Here is a 17,259-nt window from a genome sequence, read left to right on the forward strand (position 1 = left end):
TGCCCTGTCACAAATTCATGAAATAATTTAAACCTCGTCTCCTCGCTCTGTGTGTGTGTGTGTGTGTGTGTGTGTGTGTGTGTGTGTGTGTGGATGTGTGTGTGTGCACACGCGTATATACGCGTGCCGTCCGTGTCACACACGCGCGACTATTTCAGTCCCAACACATCACTTTTTCTTTAAAAAAAAGTCGTTCCTCCCTCCCACCCCAAAAGTTTTTTTCTCCTTTTTTTTCCCTGGAATTTTATTATTAAAGTTCCTTTCCTCGGCTCCAGCGGTGTGGGAGCGATTCCCCCGACTCCTCGGAACGCAGCCTGGTCGGATGTGGAATTCCCTGGCCGAGGACTTCGGTGCCGCCGGACACTGGGTGAGATCGGTTCTCCCCGGGCAACAGTTCCTTTCCCTTGCTGCCCCGGGGGCCAGGGAGCAGGCGCAGGGAGCGGGAGGGGGTCTCACGAGCAGCAGCCACAGGTACCCAGACCGGGCACTGGTACAGGGTGGGGAGCAGCGGATGGGGACTGGTACAGGGTTGGGGGGCAGTTCAGAAGGGACCAAGGGACACCAGTGTACAGATATCCCATAGGAGAGAGGGGAGGCAGAGAGAGAGCGAGAGAGAGAGAGGGGAGGCAGAGAGAGAGCGAGAGAGAGAGAGGGGAGGCAGAGAGAGAGCGAGAGAGAGAGAGGGGAGGCAGAGAGAGAGAGAGGGGAGGCAGAGAGAGAGAGAGGGGAGGCAGAGAGAGAGAGAGAGGGGAGGCAGAGAGAGAGAGAGGGGAGGCAGAGAGAGAGGCAAATAGAGACAAGAGGCAAATAGAGACAGAGAGACACAGATAGAAACACAGAGCGAGAGACACAGACAGACAGAGAGTGAGAGAGAGAGACACCAGTCCCCAGAGGGTAGAGTCCCGTGATGCTGCTGACTGTGGGGGTCAGAGGAACATGTCTGGGGTTCAGGCGAAGGTGGGATGGTCTGGGGTCTCCCTGCCCTGGTCCCTGCAGCACTCCCTGAATTCAGACACCGCCCGTCCCCCACCCCAGGAACAGGGCGGATCACTGGCTTGGCACTGCTCCCAGCTCCAAGAGAGAGGGAGGAAGGGAGGGACCCCCCCTTTGAGTCCAACCCCGGCCTCAAGAGAGCACCGAACCCAGGCGCGTCTCCTGCTCCTGCCCCGGTCCTGGGGGTTGGAGGAATGAGGGGGGAGAGGGGAGGGGAGGAGAGGAGAGGAAGGGGGGAGCCCCCAGCCCACATGCCAGCCAGCCTCAGTCATCGCCGCTCAGGTCAGAGTTGGTGGGCATCATGGGGTCGTCGATGAGGGAGTGGCAGAAGTCGGTCTTGTCGTCGGTGCTGTCGTAACCCTGAGAGAGATCGTCGGCCGCCTCCGCCGGGTGTCCCCCGGCCGGGAACGGGCTCCCGCGCGCCCCCAGAGTCTTGGCCTGCTCCAGGCCGCCCAAAGTCAGCTCGGGCACGCCCACCCCGAAGCCCTGGGGTAGGTACATCCCCCCGCCGTACATCCCCGACAGCACCAGGGGACTGAGAGTCAGGGCGCTGCCCGGGGAGGGCTCCTGGGGCCCGGCCTGGCTCTCGGCAGCAGCAGGGGCCGCACTAGGGCCCAGGGGCAGGCCCGACCCCGGATCACCGGCCTGCCCCGCCCCCGGGTAACCCATCAGCCCAGCCAGCTGCAGGGAGTGCAGGTTCTTCTGCAGGCTCTGCAAGCTTCCCGCATCCAGCACGCCGCTGGCCAGCAGCGAGTTCACCTGCATGGCCGCCGCCAGGTGCTTGGGTCTCCGGCCCCTCTTCCGGCCCTCCTCTGGCACCACCGGGCCCGTCAGGATACGGTCGAACATGTCCTCGGCGAGGTAGCCCTGTGGGAGGGGAGGGACGAGGGCAGGGAGGGGCAGGACAAGGAGACCGCATCAGAGAGTGGTGAGTCCATCCCTACTGCACCGTCCTGTCACACACACAGGGCGAGGCTCCCCCCGCACCGTCCCGTCATACACTCCCGGGGTCACACACAGGGTGAGGCTCCCCCCGCACCATCCCGTCACACACTCCCGGGGTCACACACAGTGCGAGGCTCCCCCCGCACCGTCCCGTTACACACTCCCGGCATCAGACACAGGGCGAGGCTCCCCCCGCACTGTCCCGTCACACACTCCCGGGGTCACACACAGGGCGAGGCTCCCCCCGCACCGTCCCGTTACACACTCCCGGCATCAGACACAGGGCAAGGCTCCCCCCGCACCGTCCCGTCACACACTCCCGGCATCAGACACAGGGCGAGGCTCCCCCCCCGCACCGTCCCATCACACACACAGGGTGAGGCTCCCCCCGCACCGTCCCGTTACACACTCCCGGCACCAGACACAGGGCGAGGCTCCCCCCGCACCGTCCCATCACACACTCCCGGGGTCAGACACAGGGCAAGGCTCCCCCCGCACCATCCCGTCACACACACAGGGCGAGGCTCCCCCCGCACCGTCCCGTCACACACTCCCGGGGTCAGACACAGGGTGAGGCTCCCCCCGCACCGTCCCGTCACACACTCCCGGGGTCAGACACAGGGTGAGGCTCCCCCCGCACCGTCCCGTCACACACTCCCGGGGTCACACACAGGGTGAGGCTCCCCCCGCACCGTCCCGTCATACACTCCCGGGGTCACACACAGGGTGAGGCTCCCCCTGCACCGTCCCGTCACACACTCCCGGGGAGGGGGAAGCCCCACAAACGCACCGACTGTTTGATGACGTCGGCCCACTCCTGCGCGACTCCGTATTCAGTGTTTTCCTGCAGCCATTTCTGAAGATCTCTGATCGGTGGAGCGAATCCCCCTCCCAGCTGAAACACAGGGGGCAATTGCAGCATGACTCATACTCCACCGACCCCAGGTAGGGTAAGTCACTGTCCCCACACGCCCCACTGACCCCAGGAGGGGTAAATCACTGTCCCCACATCCCCACTGACCCCAGGAGAGGTAAATCTCTGTCCCCACACCCCACTGACCCCAGGAGGGGTAAATCACTGTCCCCACATCCCCACCGACCCCAGGAGGGGTAAATCTCTGTCCCCACATCCCCACTGACCCCAGAAGGGGTAAATCTCTGTCCCCACACCCCACTGAGCCCAGGAGGGGTAAATCTCTGCACCCACCCCACTGACCCCAGGAGAGGTAAATTTCTGTTCCCACACCCCACCAACCCCAGGAGGAGTAAATCTCTGTCCCCACATCCCCACTGACCCCAGGAGAGGTAAATCTCTGTCCCCACACCCCACTGACCCCAGGAGGGGTAAATCTCTGCACCCACCCCACTGACCCCAGGAGAGGTAAATTTGTCCCCACATGCACCACTGACCCCCAGGTGGGGTAAATCACCGCCCCCACCCTTCACTGACCCCAGGTGGGGTAAGTCACTGCCCCGACACCTCACCGACCCCAGGCGGGGTAAATCACTGACCCCACCCCACTGACCACCCCAGGTGGGATAAGTCACTGCCCCCGCCCCCATGGACCCCAGGTGGGGTAAATCACTGCCCCGACACCTCACTGACCCCAGGTGGGGTAAATCACTGACCCTCCTGCCCCTTGGTGCTGTGCGAAGTTGATACCCCCTCCTGCCCGCGCGGACCCCGGATTCTCCCCCCACCCCCACGGGGCTCACCTTCTTGCCGTTCCGCCGGTTGATGACGGGGACCCTCTCGTCTCCAGTCAGCGCGTTGACATCCAGCTTGTGGGGATTTCGGCAGCGATGTCGCTTCTGCTTTGGCCTGTCCTCCACGAACTGCAAAGCGACAGAGCCCGGCTCAGTCCCCGTCCCGCCCCAGCAGAGGGGGGAGGGCCCCACCCCCACCAATCCTGCCCCCCCACTGTTCCATACTGATCCACCCCAGACCCCATCGCCTCTCCTGTGGCAAACCACACCCCCCCCCCCCCCCAAGGGGCAGAGAATCAGAACTCCAGAGATTCCCCACCCCACAGCTCTGAGAGAAGTTCCTACACACCCAGGTTTAAGTGAGTGCTCCCACCAGTGGGAACATCTCCCGTTGCCCCCTCCCCTCAGATCACACTGCTCTCTTCCGGCGATGGGGACAGACTTTTCATCCTGGTGAACCTCTTGTGGTTTACGCGGAATATACAACAGTACAGCTCAGGGACAGGCCCTTCAGCCCACACCATCTGTGCCGACCTTGATGCCAACAGAACAAACCCCTTCTCCCTGCACAGCGTCCATCTCCCTCCATTCCCCGCACATCCCTGTGTCTGTCTAACAGCCTCTCAAACCCCTCCATCGTATCTGCCTCCACCCCCACCCCTGGCAGCATATTCCAGGCACCCACCGCTCTCTGTGCAAAAAACCCGCCCTGCACATCTCCCCCCCCACCCCCACCTTAAACCCACGCCCTCCGGTATCGGACATTTCCACCCTGGGGAAAAGATCCCGGCTGTCTGCTCTCTCTGTGCCTCTCGTCATCTTATAAACCTCCATCAGGCCTCCCCTCAGCCTCTGCCGCTCCAGAGAAAACAACCCAAGTCTGTCTGACCTCTTCTTATAGCTCCTGCTCTCTAATCCAGTGAACCTCTCCTGCACCCCCTCCAAAGCCCCCGCACCCTTCCTGTAAACGGGGCGACCAGAACTGCAGACGATACTCCAGATGTGGCCTAACTGCAGTTTTATAAAGCTGCAACATGACTTCCCGACTGTTATACATAGCACCCTGAGCAATGAAGGCATGACGTACACCTTCCTCAGCACCATCCCCGCCAACACCAGTAGACCCGTTGTTAATGCCAGTGCGCAGGTACAGCCTCACCAACGTCCTGTACAACTGGACTGATCCTTCCTGATTTCTGATTTCCAGCCGTCTTGTACTCAAGGCCAACCTGTCATTTGCCTTCCTAACCACTGATGCACTGGTGTAGAGGGCCCTGGGGGCACAAGTCCACCATTTGCAGAAAGTCTGAGACACAGATGGGGAGGGTGGAAGGTGTGTGGAACGCTTGCCTTCATCAGTCGACGAATTGGGAGGTCACGTTGTAGCTATACAAAACATTGGTGGGACTGCACCTGGAGAACCATGCGCAACTCTGGTCACCGCACTATAGGAAGGACGTGGGAGCAATAGGGAGATTTACGAGGATGTTGCCGGGACTCGAGGGACTGAGTTACGGAGAGAGGTCAGGCAGGTTGGAGGAGATTGCTGAACCGCTGGTAAGGATCTTTGAGTCCTTGTTGTCACGGGGATGGTGCCGGAGGATTGGAGGGTGGCGAATGTTGTCCCCTTGTTCAAAAAAGGTAGTAGGGATAGTCCAGGGAATTACAGACCAGTGAGCCTTACGTCTGTGGTGGGTAAGCTGTTAGAAAGGATTCTAAGAGATAGGATCTATGAGCATTTAGAGAATCATGGACTGATTAGGGACAGCCAGCATGGCTTTGTGAAGGGAAGATCTTGCCTCACAAGCCTGATAGAGTTCTTTGAGGTGACGAGGAGGATTGATGAGGGTAGTGCGGTGGATGTGGTCTATATGGATTTTAGTAAGGCGTTTGATAAGGTTCCTCATGGTAGGCTTCTTCAGAAGGTCAGAGGCCAAGGGATCCAGGGAAGCTTGGCTGTGTGGATTAGGAATTGGCTTGCCTGTAGAAAGCAGAGGGTTGTGGTGGAAGGAGTGCCCTCGGATTGGAAGGCAGTGACTAGTGGTGTCCCGCAGGGATCGGTTCTGGGACCTCTACTTTTTGTGATATTTATAGATGACTTAGATGAGGGGGTGGAGGGCTGGGTTAGTAAGTTTGTGGGCGACACTGAGATAGGCGGTGTTGTGGATAGTGTGGAGGGCTGTCGGAACTTACAGAGGGATATTGATAGGATGCAGAGCTGGGCTGACAAGTGGCAGATGGAGTTCAATCCGGAGAAGTGTGAGGTGGGACACTTTGGAAGGACAAACTCCAGGGCAGAGTACTGGGTAAATGGCAAGGTACTTGGCAGTGTGGAGGAGCAGAGGGATCTGGGGGTTCATATTCACAGTTCACTGAAAGTTGCCTCACAGATGGAAAGAGCAGTTAAGAAGGCCAATGGGATGTTGGCTTTCATAAATTGTGGGATTGAGTTTAAGAGCCGCGAAGTGACGATGCAGCTCTACAAAACTCTAGTTAGGTCACACTTAAGAGTACTGTGTTCAGTTCTGGTAGCCGCATTATAGGAAGGATGTGGAGGCGTTGGAGAGGGTGCAGAGGAGATTTACTAGGATGCTGCCTGGATTAGAGCGTATGGAATATGAGGAAAGGCTTAAGGTGCTAGGGCTTTATTCACTGGAAAGGAGGAGGATGAGAGGAGACATGATAGAGGTGTATAAAATATTGAGAGGAATAGATAGAGTAGACAGCCAGCACCTCCTTCCCAGGGCACCAATGCTCAAGACGAGAGGGCATGGCTTTAAGGTTATGGGTGGGAGGTTCAGAGGAGATGTCGGGGGAGGTTTTTCACCCAGAGAGTGGTTGGTGCATGGAATGCACCGCCTGGGGTGGTGGTGGAGGCAGCTACATTGGACAGGTTCAAGAGCTTGTTGGATGGGCACATGGAGGAATGTGAGATGGGGGGATATGCGGGAGGAAAGGGTGAGGTAGTGTGAGGGTGGTTTGATGGACGGCACAACATGGTGGGCTGAAGGGCCTGTTTTGTGCTGTATGGTTCTATGGTTTTATTCCTTGGAGTGTGAGGGGCGACCTTATAGAGGTGTATAAACCCACGAGGGGCATCGATAGGGTGGGCGGTCACAGTCTGTTCCCCAGGGTTGGGGAATCGAGAACCAGAGGGCACAGGTTTAAGGTGAGAGGGGGGAGATTTAATGGGGACCCGAGGGGCAACTTCCTCACCCAGAGGGTGGTCCGTGTGTGGAACGAGCTGCCAGTGGAAGGGTCCGTGGGTGGGGAAAGTTCAGAGGGATACGGGCCAAACACGAGTAGGTGGGACTGGCTCAGACGGGGATCTGGGTCAGCACGGACCAGTTGCGCCGAAGGGTCTGTCTCCGTGCTGAGCTGTTCGACGACCTCACTTGTCCCCACCTCATATATTTGCCAAGGGTTTCTCTCGCTGCCTCGCCGCACCACACCTCCCCCCAGGAGTCTGATCCCACAGCCCCTCCCCTCCCGCCCGGAGTCCAATCCCGACTCACCGCCAGGCAGCTGGGGTCGACAGCGAAGTCCGGGTGCAGCTTGAGCCAGTGGTCGAGCTCGCGGCGCCGGGGGGCTTCGTCGCCTGCCAGCACCGTGCCGTCCAGCTTACTGACCACAGGGATCCTCGTGTCCATGTCCAGCTCCGCCCGGCGGGGCTGGGGGTCCTCCAGAGTCCGCTCCCCCTCCCCGTTCGCCTGTTGGGGGGGGGGGGGAAACAGGTAGACCGGTCACTGCACCGTCCCAGTCGGAGCAGACCCTGCACCCTCTCCGCAGTCCGTCCCCCTCCCTCCCACCGGTCACTCTCCCTCCACCCTTCCTCCCTCCAGTTCCACTCCCCTCCCTCCTCCAGGATCTTCTCCCTCCTCCCCATTCACCTGTGGGTGGGGCAGAAACAGGGAGACCGGTCACTGCACCGACCCAGTCACAGAGCAGACACCCTGCCCCGTCTCTCCCTTCAGTTTCCCTCCCTCACCCACCAGTCCCCCTCACTTCCTCCCTCCTCCTGCCCCTCAGGTCCCCCTCCCTCCCATCCCCCCACCACCTGCTGGTCCCGCACCCTCCTCCCTCCCCCCCTTGTCTCCCCTCCCTCCCCACTTCCCCCTCCCACACTCCTCTGCACCTGGACCCTCCCTCCCTCCGCCCCTAGTCGCCCTACCTAACTCCCTCACTCCTCATCTCTGGTCCCAATTCCCCCCCTCCCCCAACCCCGGGACACCCACGGTACACAGCCCCCGGCCCCAGGACACCCACGGTACAGAGCCCCCGGCCCCGGGACACCCACGGTACACAGCCGGTATACAGCCCCTGACCCCTGGACACACACAGTACACAGGCCCCAACCCCGGGACACTCAAGGTACACAGCCAATACACAGCCCCACGGCCCCGGGACACTCAAGGTACACAGCCAATACACAGCCCCACGGCCCCGGGACACTCAAGGTACACAGCCAATATACAGCCCCTGACCCGGGGACACACACGGTACACAGGGCCCGACCCCCTCTCCCTCCCCCTGACCCCGGGACGCTCACAGTACACAGCCCCCGACCCCGGAACACTCATGGTACACAGCCAGTACACAGCCCCACGACCCCGGGACACACAGTACACAGCCCCACGGCCCCGGGACACTCATGGTACACAGCCAGTACACAGCCCCACGACCCCGGGACACACAGTACACAGCCCCACAGCCCCGGAACACTCATGGTACACAGCCAGTACACAGCCCCACGGCCCCGGGACACTTACAGTACACAGCCCCCGGCCCCCTCTCCTTCCCCCCAACCCCGGGACCCTCACGGTACACAGCCCCCGACCCCCTCACCCTCCCCCTGACCCCGGGAGGCTCACGGTACACAGCCCCCGACCCTGGGACGCTCACGGTACACAGCCCCACGACCCCGGGACACACGGTACACGGCCCCTGACACCCTCACCCTCCCCCCAACCCCGGGACACTCACGGTACACAGCTCGACGGCCCCGGGACACTCACGGTACACGGCCCCCAACCCCCTCACCCTCCCCCCTACCCTGGGACACTCACGGTACACGGCCCCCGACCCCCTCACCCTCCCCCCGACCCCGGGACACTCACGGTACACAGCTCCACGGCCCCAGGACACTCACAGTACACAGCCCCACAGCCCCAGGACACTCATAGTACACAGCCCCACGGCCCCAGGACACTCACGGTACAAGGCCCCCGACACCCTCACCCTCCCCCTGACCCCGGGACACTCACGGTACACAGCCCCCGACCCCCTCTCCCTCCCCCGACCCCGGGACACTCACAGTAAACAGCCCCACGGCCCCAGGACACTCACGGTACACGGCCCCCGACCCCCTCACCCTCCCCCCGACCCCGGGACACTCACGGTACACAGCCCCTGACCCCCTCACCCTCCCCCCGACCCCAGGACACTCACGGTACACAGCTCCACGGCCCCGGGACACTCACTGTACACGGCCCCCGACCCCTTCACCCTCCCCTCTACCCCAGGACACTCACGGTACACGGCCCTCGACCCCGGGACACTCACGGTACACGGCCCCCGACCCCGGGACACTCACGGTACACGGCCCCCGACCCCGGGACACTCACGGTACACGGCCCCCGACCCCGGGACACTCACGGTACACGGCCCCCGACCCCGGGACACTCACGGTACACGGCCCCCTACGCCCTCTCCCTCCCCCTGACCCCGGGACACTCACGGTAAACAGCCCCACGGCACAAGGACACTCACGGTACACGGCCCCCGACCCCCTCACCCTCCCCCCGACCCCGGGACACTCATACACGGCCCCCGACCCGGGACACTCACGGTACACGGCCCCCGACCCCGGGACACTCACGGTACACGGCCCCCTACGCCCTCTCCCTCCCCCTGACCCCGGGACACTCACGGTAAACAGCCCCACGGCACCAGGACACTCACGGTACACGGCCCCCGACCCCCTCACCCTCCCCCCGACCCCGGGACACTCACGGTACACGGCCCCCGACCCCGGGACACTCACGGTACACAGCCCCACGGCCCCAGGAGACTCACGGTACACGGCCCCCGACCCCCTCTCCCTCCCCCTGACCCCGGGACACTCACGGTAAACAGCCCCACGGCCCCAGGACACTCACGGTACACGGCCCCCGACCCCCTCACCCTCCCCCCGACCCCGGGACACTCACGGTACACGGCCCCCGACCCCCTCACCCTCCCCCCGACCCCGGGACACTCACGGTACACGGCCCCCGACCCCCTCACCCTCCCCCCGACCCCGGGACACTCACGGTACACGGCCCCCGACCCCGGGACACTCACGGTACACGGCCCCCGACCCCCTCACCCTCCCCCCGACCCCGGGACACTCACGGTACACGGCCCCCGACCCCCTCACCCTCCCCCCGACCCCGGGATACTCACGGTACACGGCCCCCGACCCCGGGACACTCACGGTACACAGCCCCCGACCCCCTCACCCTCCCCCCGACCCCGGGACACTCACGGTACACGGCCCCCGACCCCCTCACCCTCCCCTCTACCCTGGGACACTCACGGTACACGGCCCCCGACCCCGGGAAACTCACGGTACACAGCCCCTGGCCCGGACTCTGCTGCATCAGCTCGATCCGGTCCACATTCTTCTGCCGGCCCCGCCGTTTCTTGCCGAGGTTGTGCGCGCCGGCCAGCTGCCCGTTGACCGAGTGCCTCCAGAGGGGGCTGTTGCCAGCGCTCAGCACCGCGTCCAGCTGGCAGCGGATGGTGTGGGGGTTGGGGCTGCCCCCCTCCCGCTCCCCCGGCCCCTTCAGGGGGAAGCCGTGGTCCAGCAGGGCAGAGGGGGTAAGGGGGGCGGTGCGGGGACACTCTGCCCCCGTCTCTGGGCCGCTGTCCGAGGCCGACTGGCTGTCGCGCAGGCCAGGAGCCAGCGGGCGCCCCCGGGACCCCTCGTCCCCCATATCCAGCCGCCGGCGACGCCTCCGGTGCTGCTTGTGGAAGGTCAGCTTCAGACCGTCCTCCTGGGGGGGCGGGGGGGGGAGCAGGGGGAGGTGGGCGCGGGGAAGAGGAGGGGAGGGGGGGTGGAGGGTGGGGAAGAGACAGAATGATTACCAAACAGTAGGGGTGGGAATCCCGAGCACTCCTCCCTGCCCTACTGTCCGACTGCTGGAGGGCACGGCCGTCCTCTCTTCCCCCTGCAGCAGTTAGAATGACTCCAGACCCTCTGCCTCACTCCCTCACCACCCCAGACCCCCCTCCCAGAGCACCCAACACAGGGAGAAAGGGACGTTTTCACCCACCCAAGGGTGCTGAGAGAGAAGAGAGAGAGCGAAGAGAGAGAGAGGAGAGAGAGAGAGGAGAGAAGCCTGGACAGAGGCGAGGGTGAGGGTGACAGTCCTGGGGTCTCTGATCCAGGCGCCGCGGTACGTACATTGTTAATTTTGACCGTGAACTCCTTCTCGCGGATGTGTTTCTTCACCTTGGTGAACTGGGCGGAGGCGGTGTCCTCGTCGATGGTCAGGCTGCCTGGCGTGGGCACCGGGGATTCCCCAGGGCTCTCCATCAGCGAGGGGGTGTCAGGGCAGGCCGGCAGGCGCACGGCGGGCTCGCACTGTGCCCTCCGCGGGGTGGGCCAGCAGCCAGTCAGCACCGTGTGGCACACCATGTCGATGCGGTTGATCAGCACTCGGTCCTGGGGGAGGTGAGAGAGCTTCAGAGAGAGAGGGGAGGGAGGGAGACAGGGAGACAGGGTCCACACATTGTGTCTCTGTGTCTGTGTATTCATTCATGTGTGAGAGAGAAACACAGGACGGGATCTGTGTGAGACACAAGATATGGGGGTGTTTGTGTGCGAGTGCATGCGGGGGGCGGTGGGGGGTTGGTGGTGGAACACAGGACGGGGACGGTCAGGAAGTGAAGTGTTTACCTCCCATTTAAGAAAGGATATGGTAGGCTAATGGAGGGGGTGGAGTCTGCCCAAACTTCTGCCTCCTTATTTGAAGGCGCCCTAATTACTGCCCCTTTAATTGAAGGGGGTATTTACCCTAATTTACAGGGCCCATTTCATATGAGGGGTGTGACCTCCGCCCTGTGTGACACGGACACACGGAGGGACACAGATGGGCTGGGGGGGGTTACAAATGTCAGAAAAGGTGAGGGCGCCCACTTTGGCAGGAAGGAAGGGGTGACGTGGGGAGGGGGCTTGGGCAGGAGACTCACTGGAGTTGGGGAGATCAAGGGGACGCAGAACAGTCCAGCACAGGAACCGGCCCACCATATCTGGACTGAACACAATGCAGAATTAAACTAATCCCATATCCCTGCACAAGATCCATCTCCCTCCAACCCCTGCATATCCCTGTGTCTAACAGCCTTTTAAACCCCTCCATCGTATCTGCCTCCACCCCCAACCCTGGCAGCACATTCCAGGCACCCACCGCTCTCTGTGCTAAAAACAAAACCTGCCCCGCACATCTCCTGTGAACTTTCCCCCTCTCACCTTAAACCCACGCCCTCCAGTATCTGACATTGTCACCCTATCTACCTTATCTGTGCCTCTCATAATAAAACCTCCATCAGGTCTCCCCACAGCCTCTGCCGCTCCAGAGAAAACAACCCAAGTCTGTCCAACCTCTCCTTATAGCTCCTGCCCTCTAATCCAGGCAGCATCCTGGTGAACCTCTCCCGCACCCTCTCCAAAGTCCCTGCACCCTTCCTGTAACAGGGCAACCAGAACTGCACACAATGATCCAAGTGCGGTCTGACCAGAGTTTTATACAGCTGTAACACGACTTCCTGACTCTTGTACTCGACGCCCCGACCGATGAAGGCGAGCGTGCCGTACGCCTTCTTTACCGCCCTGTCGACCTATGCAGCCACTTTCAGGGAACTGTGGGCGTGGACCCCAGGATCCCTCTGTACACCAACACCGTTAAGGGTCCTGCCATTAACTGTGTCCTGTCCCTGTACATCTGACCTCCCAAAGTGCAACACCTCACACTTGCCCGGATTAAACTCCATCTGCCATTTCTTCGGCCATATCTGTAACTGATCCATATCCCGCTGTATCCTTGGGCAACCTTCTACACCGTCCACAACACCACCGATCGTTGTATCATCTGCGAACTTACCACCCCACCCATCCACGTTTTCATCCAGGTCATTTCCATACATCACAGACAGCAGAGGTCCCAGTACAGATCCCCGCAGAACACCACTGCCCACTGGCCTCCAGCCAAACACCCCTCCACTACTCCCCTGTCTTCAACCGGCAAGCCAGCTTTAGATCCAACCTACCAACTCTCCACAAATCCCAGTGACCTTAATTTTCTGGGTTAGCCTACCATGAGGGAGCTTGGCTTAACTCAACTCCACATAGACAGCAGCCATTGCCCTGCTCTCATAAATCACCTTCGTCACCTCCTCAGAACAGAGGGAGGTCTTTTGATGGGGCAAGGATGGTGGTGGTGAGAGAGTGGTCCCCCAATGGGGTATCTGGGACTGGTGGCGCCTGAGAGGGAGATGAGCAGACAGGCAGGAGAGGACCAGACACGGCTTCACAGAGCAGAGCACGGGGGCTGCCTCCTCCTGACCTGTCACCCTGTCCCCAACCCACACTTGGAACCTGCCCCCTCCAACCCCACCCCTCCCCTGACTGTCGAGCCGCCAACTGTGGTAGTTTAGTCAATGGTGGCGATATTATGATCACTCTTCCCCACATGCCCCTTGGGTGACAGGTCCCTAGTGCTCGCTCTGTTATCCGGAACCAGATCCTCCCTGTGGCTCGGGAATTCCCCGCCCCACTGAGGGGGGTGGGGGAACGTGGAGAGGGTGGGAGGGGATGGGGACTGCCCTACCTTGGGCCAGCCGGGCGCCGGGAGCTGCTGCTTGTCCTGCAGGAGGTCACCCAGGCCGGTCTCCAGCTCATCATTGAGGAAACAGTCCAGCGTCTCGTCTCTGGAGGTGTTGACTGAGATCATGCTCTCCTCGTCGTAGGTCTTCGAGTGTGACGGAGCCTCGGCTGGAGGAGAGGGCAGGGTTAATGGGGGGGGGGGGGGTGGGGGCAGGAGGGCAAGCAGTGGAATGCTGAGGGGGTCCCGGAGGGCGGAGAGGCGGGCGGGGAGGTGGGCGGGGCGGGGAGGGGGGTCCCGGAGAGCGGGGAGGCGGGCGGGGCGGGGAGGGGGGTCCCGGAGAGCGGGGAGGCGGGCGGGGCGGGGAGGGGGGTCCCGGAGAGCGGGGAGGCGGGTCCCGGAGAGCGGGGAGGCGGGTCCCGGAGAGCGGGGAGGCGGGCGGGGCGGGGAGGGGGGTCCCGGAGAGCGGGGAGGCGGGCGGGGCGGGGAGGGGGGTCCCGGAGAGCGGGGAGGCGGGCGGGGCGGGGAGGGGGGTCCCGGAGAGCGGGGAGGCGGGCGGGGCGGGGAGGGGGGTCCCGGAGAGCGGGGAGGCGGGCGGGGCGGGGAGGGGGGTCCCGGAGAGCGGGGAGGCGGGCGGGGCGGGGAGGGGGGTCCCGGAGAGCGGGGAGGCGGGCGGGGCGGGGAGGGGGGTCCCGGAGAGCGGGGAGGCGGGCGGGGCGGGGAGGGGGGTCCCGGAGAGCGGGGAGGCGGGCGGGGCGGGGCGGGGAGGGGGGTCCCGGAGAGCGGGGAGGCGGGCGGGGCGGGGCGGGGAGGGGGGTCCCGGAGAGCGGGGAGGCGGGCGGGGCGGGGCGGGGAGGGGGGTCCCGGAGAGCGGGGAGGCGGGCGGGGCGGGGCGGGGAGGGGGGTCCCGGAGAGCGGGGAGGCGGGCGGGGCGGGGCGGGGAGGGGGGTCCCGGAGAGCGGGGAGGCGGGCGGGGCGGGGAGGGGGGTCCCGGAGAGCGGGGAGGCGGGCAGCTGATGCATACTCACAGCAGGGCTTGTCGTCCGGGTCTTTGTCTCCATCGCTCTCCTCGGAGGAGCTGGGGCAGGAGTCGGCCAGGGAGGACTTGTCCAGCTCGGAGTCGGACTCCCGCTCCCAGTCTCCGGGACCGGCCGGCCCCTTCCCAAAGAGGGAGCCGGGCCGGAAGGGGCTGCAGTCGCCCCGGCCCTCGGCCCCCGCCCCCGAGCAGCAGGCGGGGGGCGGGCGCAGGGGCGAGGGGGGGTGGGAGGGGGTAGAGCAGCGGGAGCCGGGCTGCTGGGACCGGCGGCAGGCGCGGAAGGAGAGGCGGGGATCGGTCAGCAGGTGGGCGTCGGTGCGGCTGAGGCCGTGCCTGGCCACCCCCTGCAGCAGCTCCAGGTCGTGCCGGCCACACTCCCACCAGTCGGGCAGCTCGGGCGAGGGCTGGCACAGCCGCAGGTGCTCCTGCAGCTGGGGGTGGCACAGCACCTCCTCCCGCACCCGGCGTAGCAGCTCGATGCGGTACAGGGTGCGGGTTGCGCGCTCCTCTGTCACCTGCTTCACCAGCAGGCTCATGTCCGGGTACTCTGTGGGGAGAGGAGAGAGATAACCAGTTAGTTCACCACTGTGCAGCAGCAGGATCACCTCACCCACCCCTGCACGTCCTGTGCTCCTAGTTTGAGCTGTTGGTTGGTGTTTACCACAGCCCTGGCACAAGTGCGCACAAACGGATTGACACACACATTGACCCACACACACCCTCTGCCGTACCTTCCCCCTCCTCGAGGGGCAGCCCACACACCCCGACACACACACCCTCTGCCGTACCTTCCCCCTCCTCGAGGGGCAGCCCACACACCCACCAACCCACACACGCACCCTCTGCCGTACCTTCCCCCTCCTCGAGGGGCAGCCCACACACCCACCAACCCACACACACACCCTCTGCCGTACCTTCCCCCTCCTCGAGGGGCAGCCCACACACCCTGCGACACATGGCCATGAACATCTGCAGGTACCGGGTGAGGGTCTCGTCCGTCTTCCTCTCCAGGTGGGCGATGGCGCGGAAGCGGTCCCACTGGTAGCGCCGGGTGTGGGGGTCGAACTCCACACCGAAGGTGGACACCACCCGGTAGAAGTCCGACTCCTCCCTGCCTGTCCACCTGTGGGGAGGGAGAGGGTGAACAGTTCAGACCCCTCCTTCCCCACACACCGGCGCCGTGACGGGGAGACGGCTCCCGAGTGTCCACCAGCCCTCGGGGGGAGGGCGGGAGAGAATACTGATCCCCCGGGGGGTGGGGAGACTGACCCTCGGACCCTGACCCTCTGACCCACCCCAGTGCTCCCCATCTCCTGTCCCCAAACACTTCTCCCTCAGCCTGCGCTTGCCCCCTGCTCACCCCCCTCACCCAGCCCTCCGTCCCTCCACTGTCACACCCCCCACCCACCGTACCCTCTCACCCTTCCCTCCCCCTACCCGTCCACATCCCGATCCTGCACTCCCTCTCACCTGCCTCCTCCCCCTCGCCTACCTCCTCCCTCCCCGCCCCTCGCCTACCACCTCCCTCCCCGCCCCTCGCCTACCTCCTCCCTCCCCGCCTCTCGCCTACCTCCCCCTCGCCCACCACCTCCCGCCCCTCGCCTACCACCTCCCGCCCCGCCCCTCGCCTACCACCTCCCGCCCCTCGCCTACCTCCCCCTCGCCCACCACCTCCCTCCCCTCGCCTACCTCCTCCCCCTCCCCGCCCCTCGCCTACCTCCTCCCCCTCCCCTCGCCTACCTCCTCCCCCTCCCGCCCCTCGCCTACCTCCTCCCCCTCCCGCCCCTCGCCTACCTCCTCCCTCTCCCGCCCCTCGCCTACCTCCTCCCTCTCCCCGCCCCTCGCCTACCTCCTCCCTCCCCCGCCCCTCGCCTACCTCCTCCCTCCCCTCGCCTACCTCCCCCTCGCCCCTCGCCTACCTCCATCCCCGCCCCTCGCCTACCACCTCCCTCCCCTCGCCTACCTCCTCCCCGCCCATCGCCTACCTCCTCCCCCTCCTGCCCCTCGCCTACCTCCTCCCTCCCCGCCCCTCGCCTACCTCCTCCCCCCTCACCGCGCGCTTACTTTTGCTGCCTTTCTCGCCTTGCGATTTCTTTCAGCTTGAAGGCCGCCTCACAGCGCCGCCTCTTGCGGTCGCCCTTCTCAGCCGCCTCCATCTTCTGCTGCTCCTGCTTGTAGCTGCGCTGGTAGGCGGTCACCAGGCGCCGCAGCCGCGCCGTCAGCACCGAGGGCGTGGGCCAGTAACGGCACTGGCTGTGGAAGCCTGCTCCTGGGGGTGACGCAGAGGCAGAGGGTGAGGGGGGGCACTGGAGGGCAGTCCTCACCGTGGGACAGGGAGTGGGGGGTGGTCCGGGGACCGACATGGGGCTGTGGGGAGGGAGCGAGGAAGTGGGATCGGTGCGGGGAGGGAGCGGGGCAGCGGGATCGGTGCGGGGACTAACACGGAGCTGTGGGGAGGGAGCAGGGCAGTGGGATCAGTGTGGGGACCGACACGGGGCCATGGAGCCATGGGTTATGACGGTGAATCGCGGACACACTCACCCATTAAGACATCTTTGCGTGTCTCCCCATCGTCCCCATCCACCGAGATATCTTCGTCCATCGCCATCCCGTCAGCCTGAGCAAAGAACGGACATCCTAGCGAGGGGCCAACCGTGACAGAGGAGGGTCCACCCTCACTCAGGGTCACTGCAGGGACCACTGCTTGCCCCC

General features: G+C 64.1%; 1 protein-coding gene across 4 annotated transcripts in view; it reads right to left on the bottom strand.

Annotated features, from left to right (window-relative positions):
- Positions 1-846: 846 nt before the first annotated feature.
- The window catches only part of LOC127567106 (chromodomain-helicase-DNA-binding protein 8-like), a 60,716-nt gene continuing 44,303 nt past the window's right edge, over positions 847-17,259 (bottom strand). The window contains exons 29-39 of one of the 4 annotated variants that reach the window (XM_052009784.1): positions 17,089-17,164; positions 16,612-16,816; positions 15,462-15,670; positions 14,540-15,094; positions 13,518-13,681; positions 11,093-11,353; positions 10,254-10,682; positions 7,161-7,355; positions 3,655-3,774; positions 2,729-2,833; positions 847-1,860 (exon numbers count right to left, since the gene is read on the bottom strand). In XM_052009784.1, coding sequence (XP_051865744.1) covers positions 1,258-1,860; positions 2,729-2,833; positions 3,655-3,774; positions 7,161-7,355; positions 10,254-10,682; positions 11,093-11,353; positions 13,518-13,681; positions 14,540-15,094; positions 15,462-15,670; positions 16,612-16,816; positions 17,089-17,164 — 2,922 coding nt within the window. In that variant the 3' untranslated portion in view covers positions 847-1,257. The remainder of the gene's footprint in view (positions 1,861-2,728; positions 2,834-3,654; positions 3,775-7,160; positions 7,356-10,253; positions 10,683-11,092; positions 11,354-13,517; positions 13,682-14,539; positions 15,095-15,461; positions 15,671-16,611; positions 16,817-17,088; positions 17,165-17,259) is intronic. The other 3 variants (XM_052009780.1, XM_052009781.1, XM_052009783.1) reach the window with 3 other exon arrangements.

The sequence above is a fragment of the Pristis pectinata genome, unplaced genomic scaffold (assembly GCF_009764475.1).
Source record: "Pristis pectinata isolate sPriPec2 unplaced genomic scaffold, sPriPec2.1.pri scaffold_111_arrow_ctg1, whole genome shotgun sequence".
In the NCBI taxonomy this organism is placed as follows: domain Eukaryota; kingdom Metazoa; phylum Chordata; class Chondrichthyes; order Rhinopristiformes; family Pristidae; genus Pristis; species Pristis pectinata.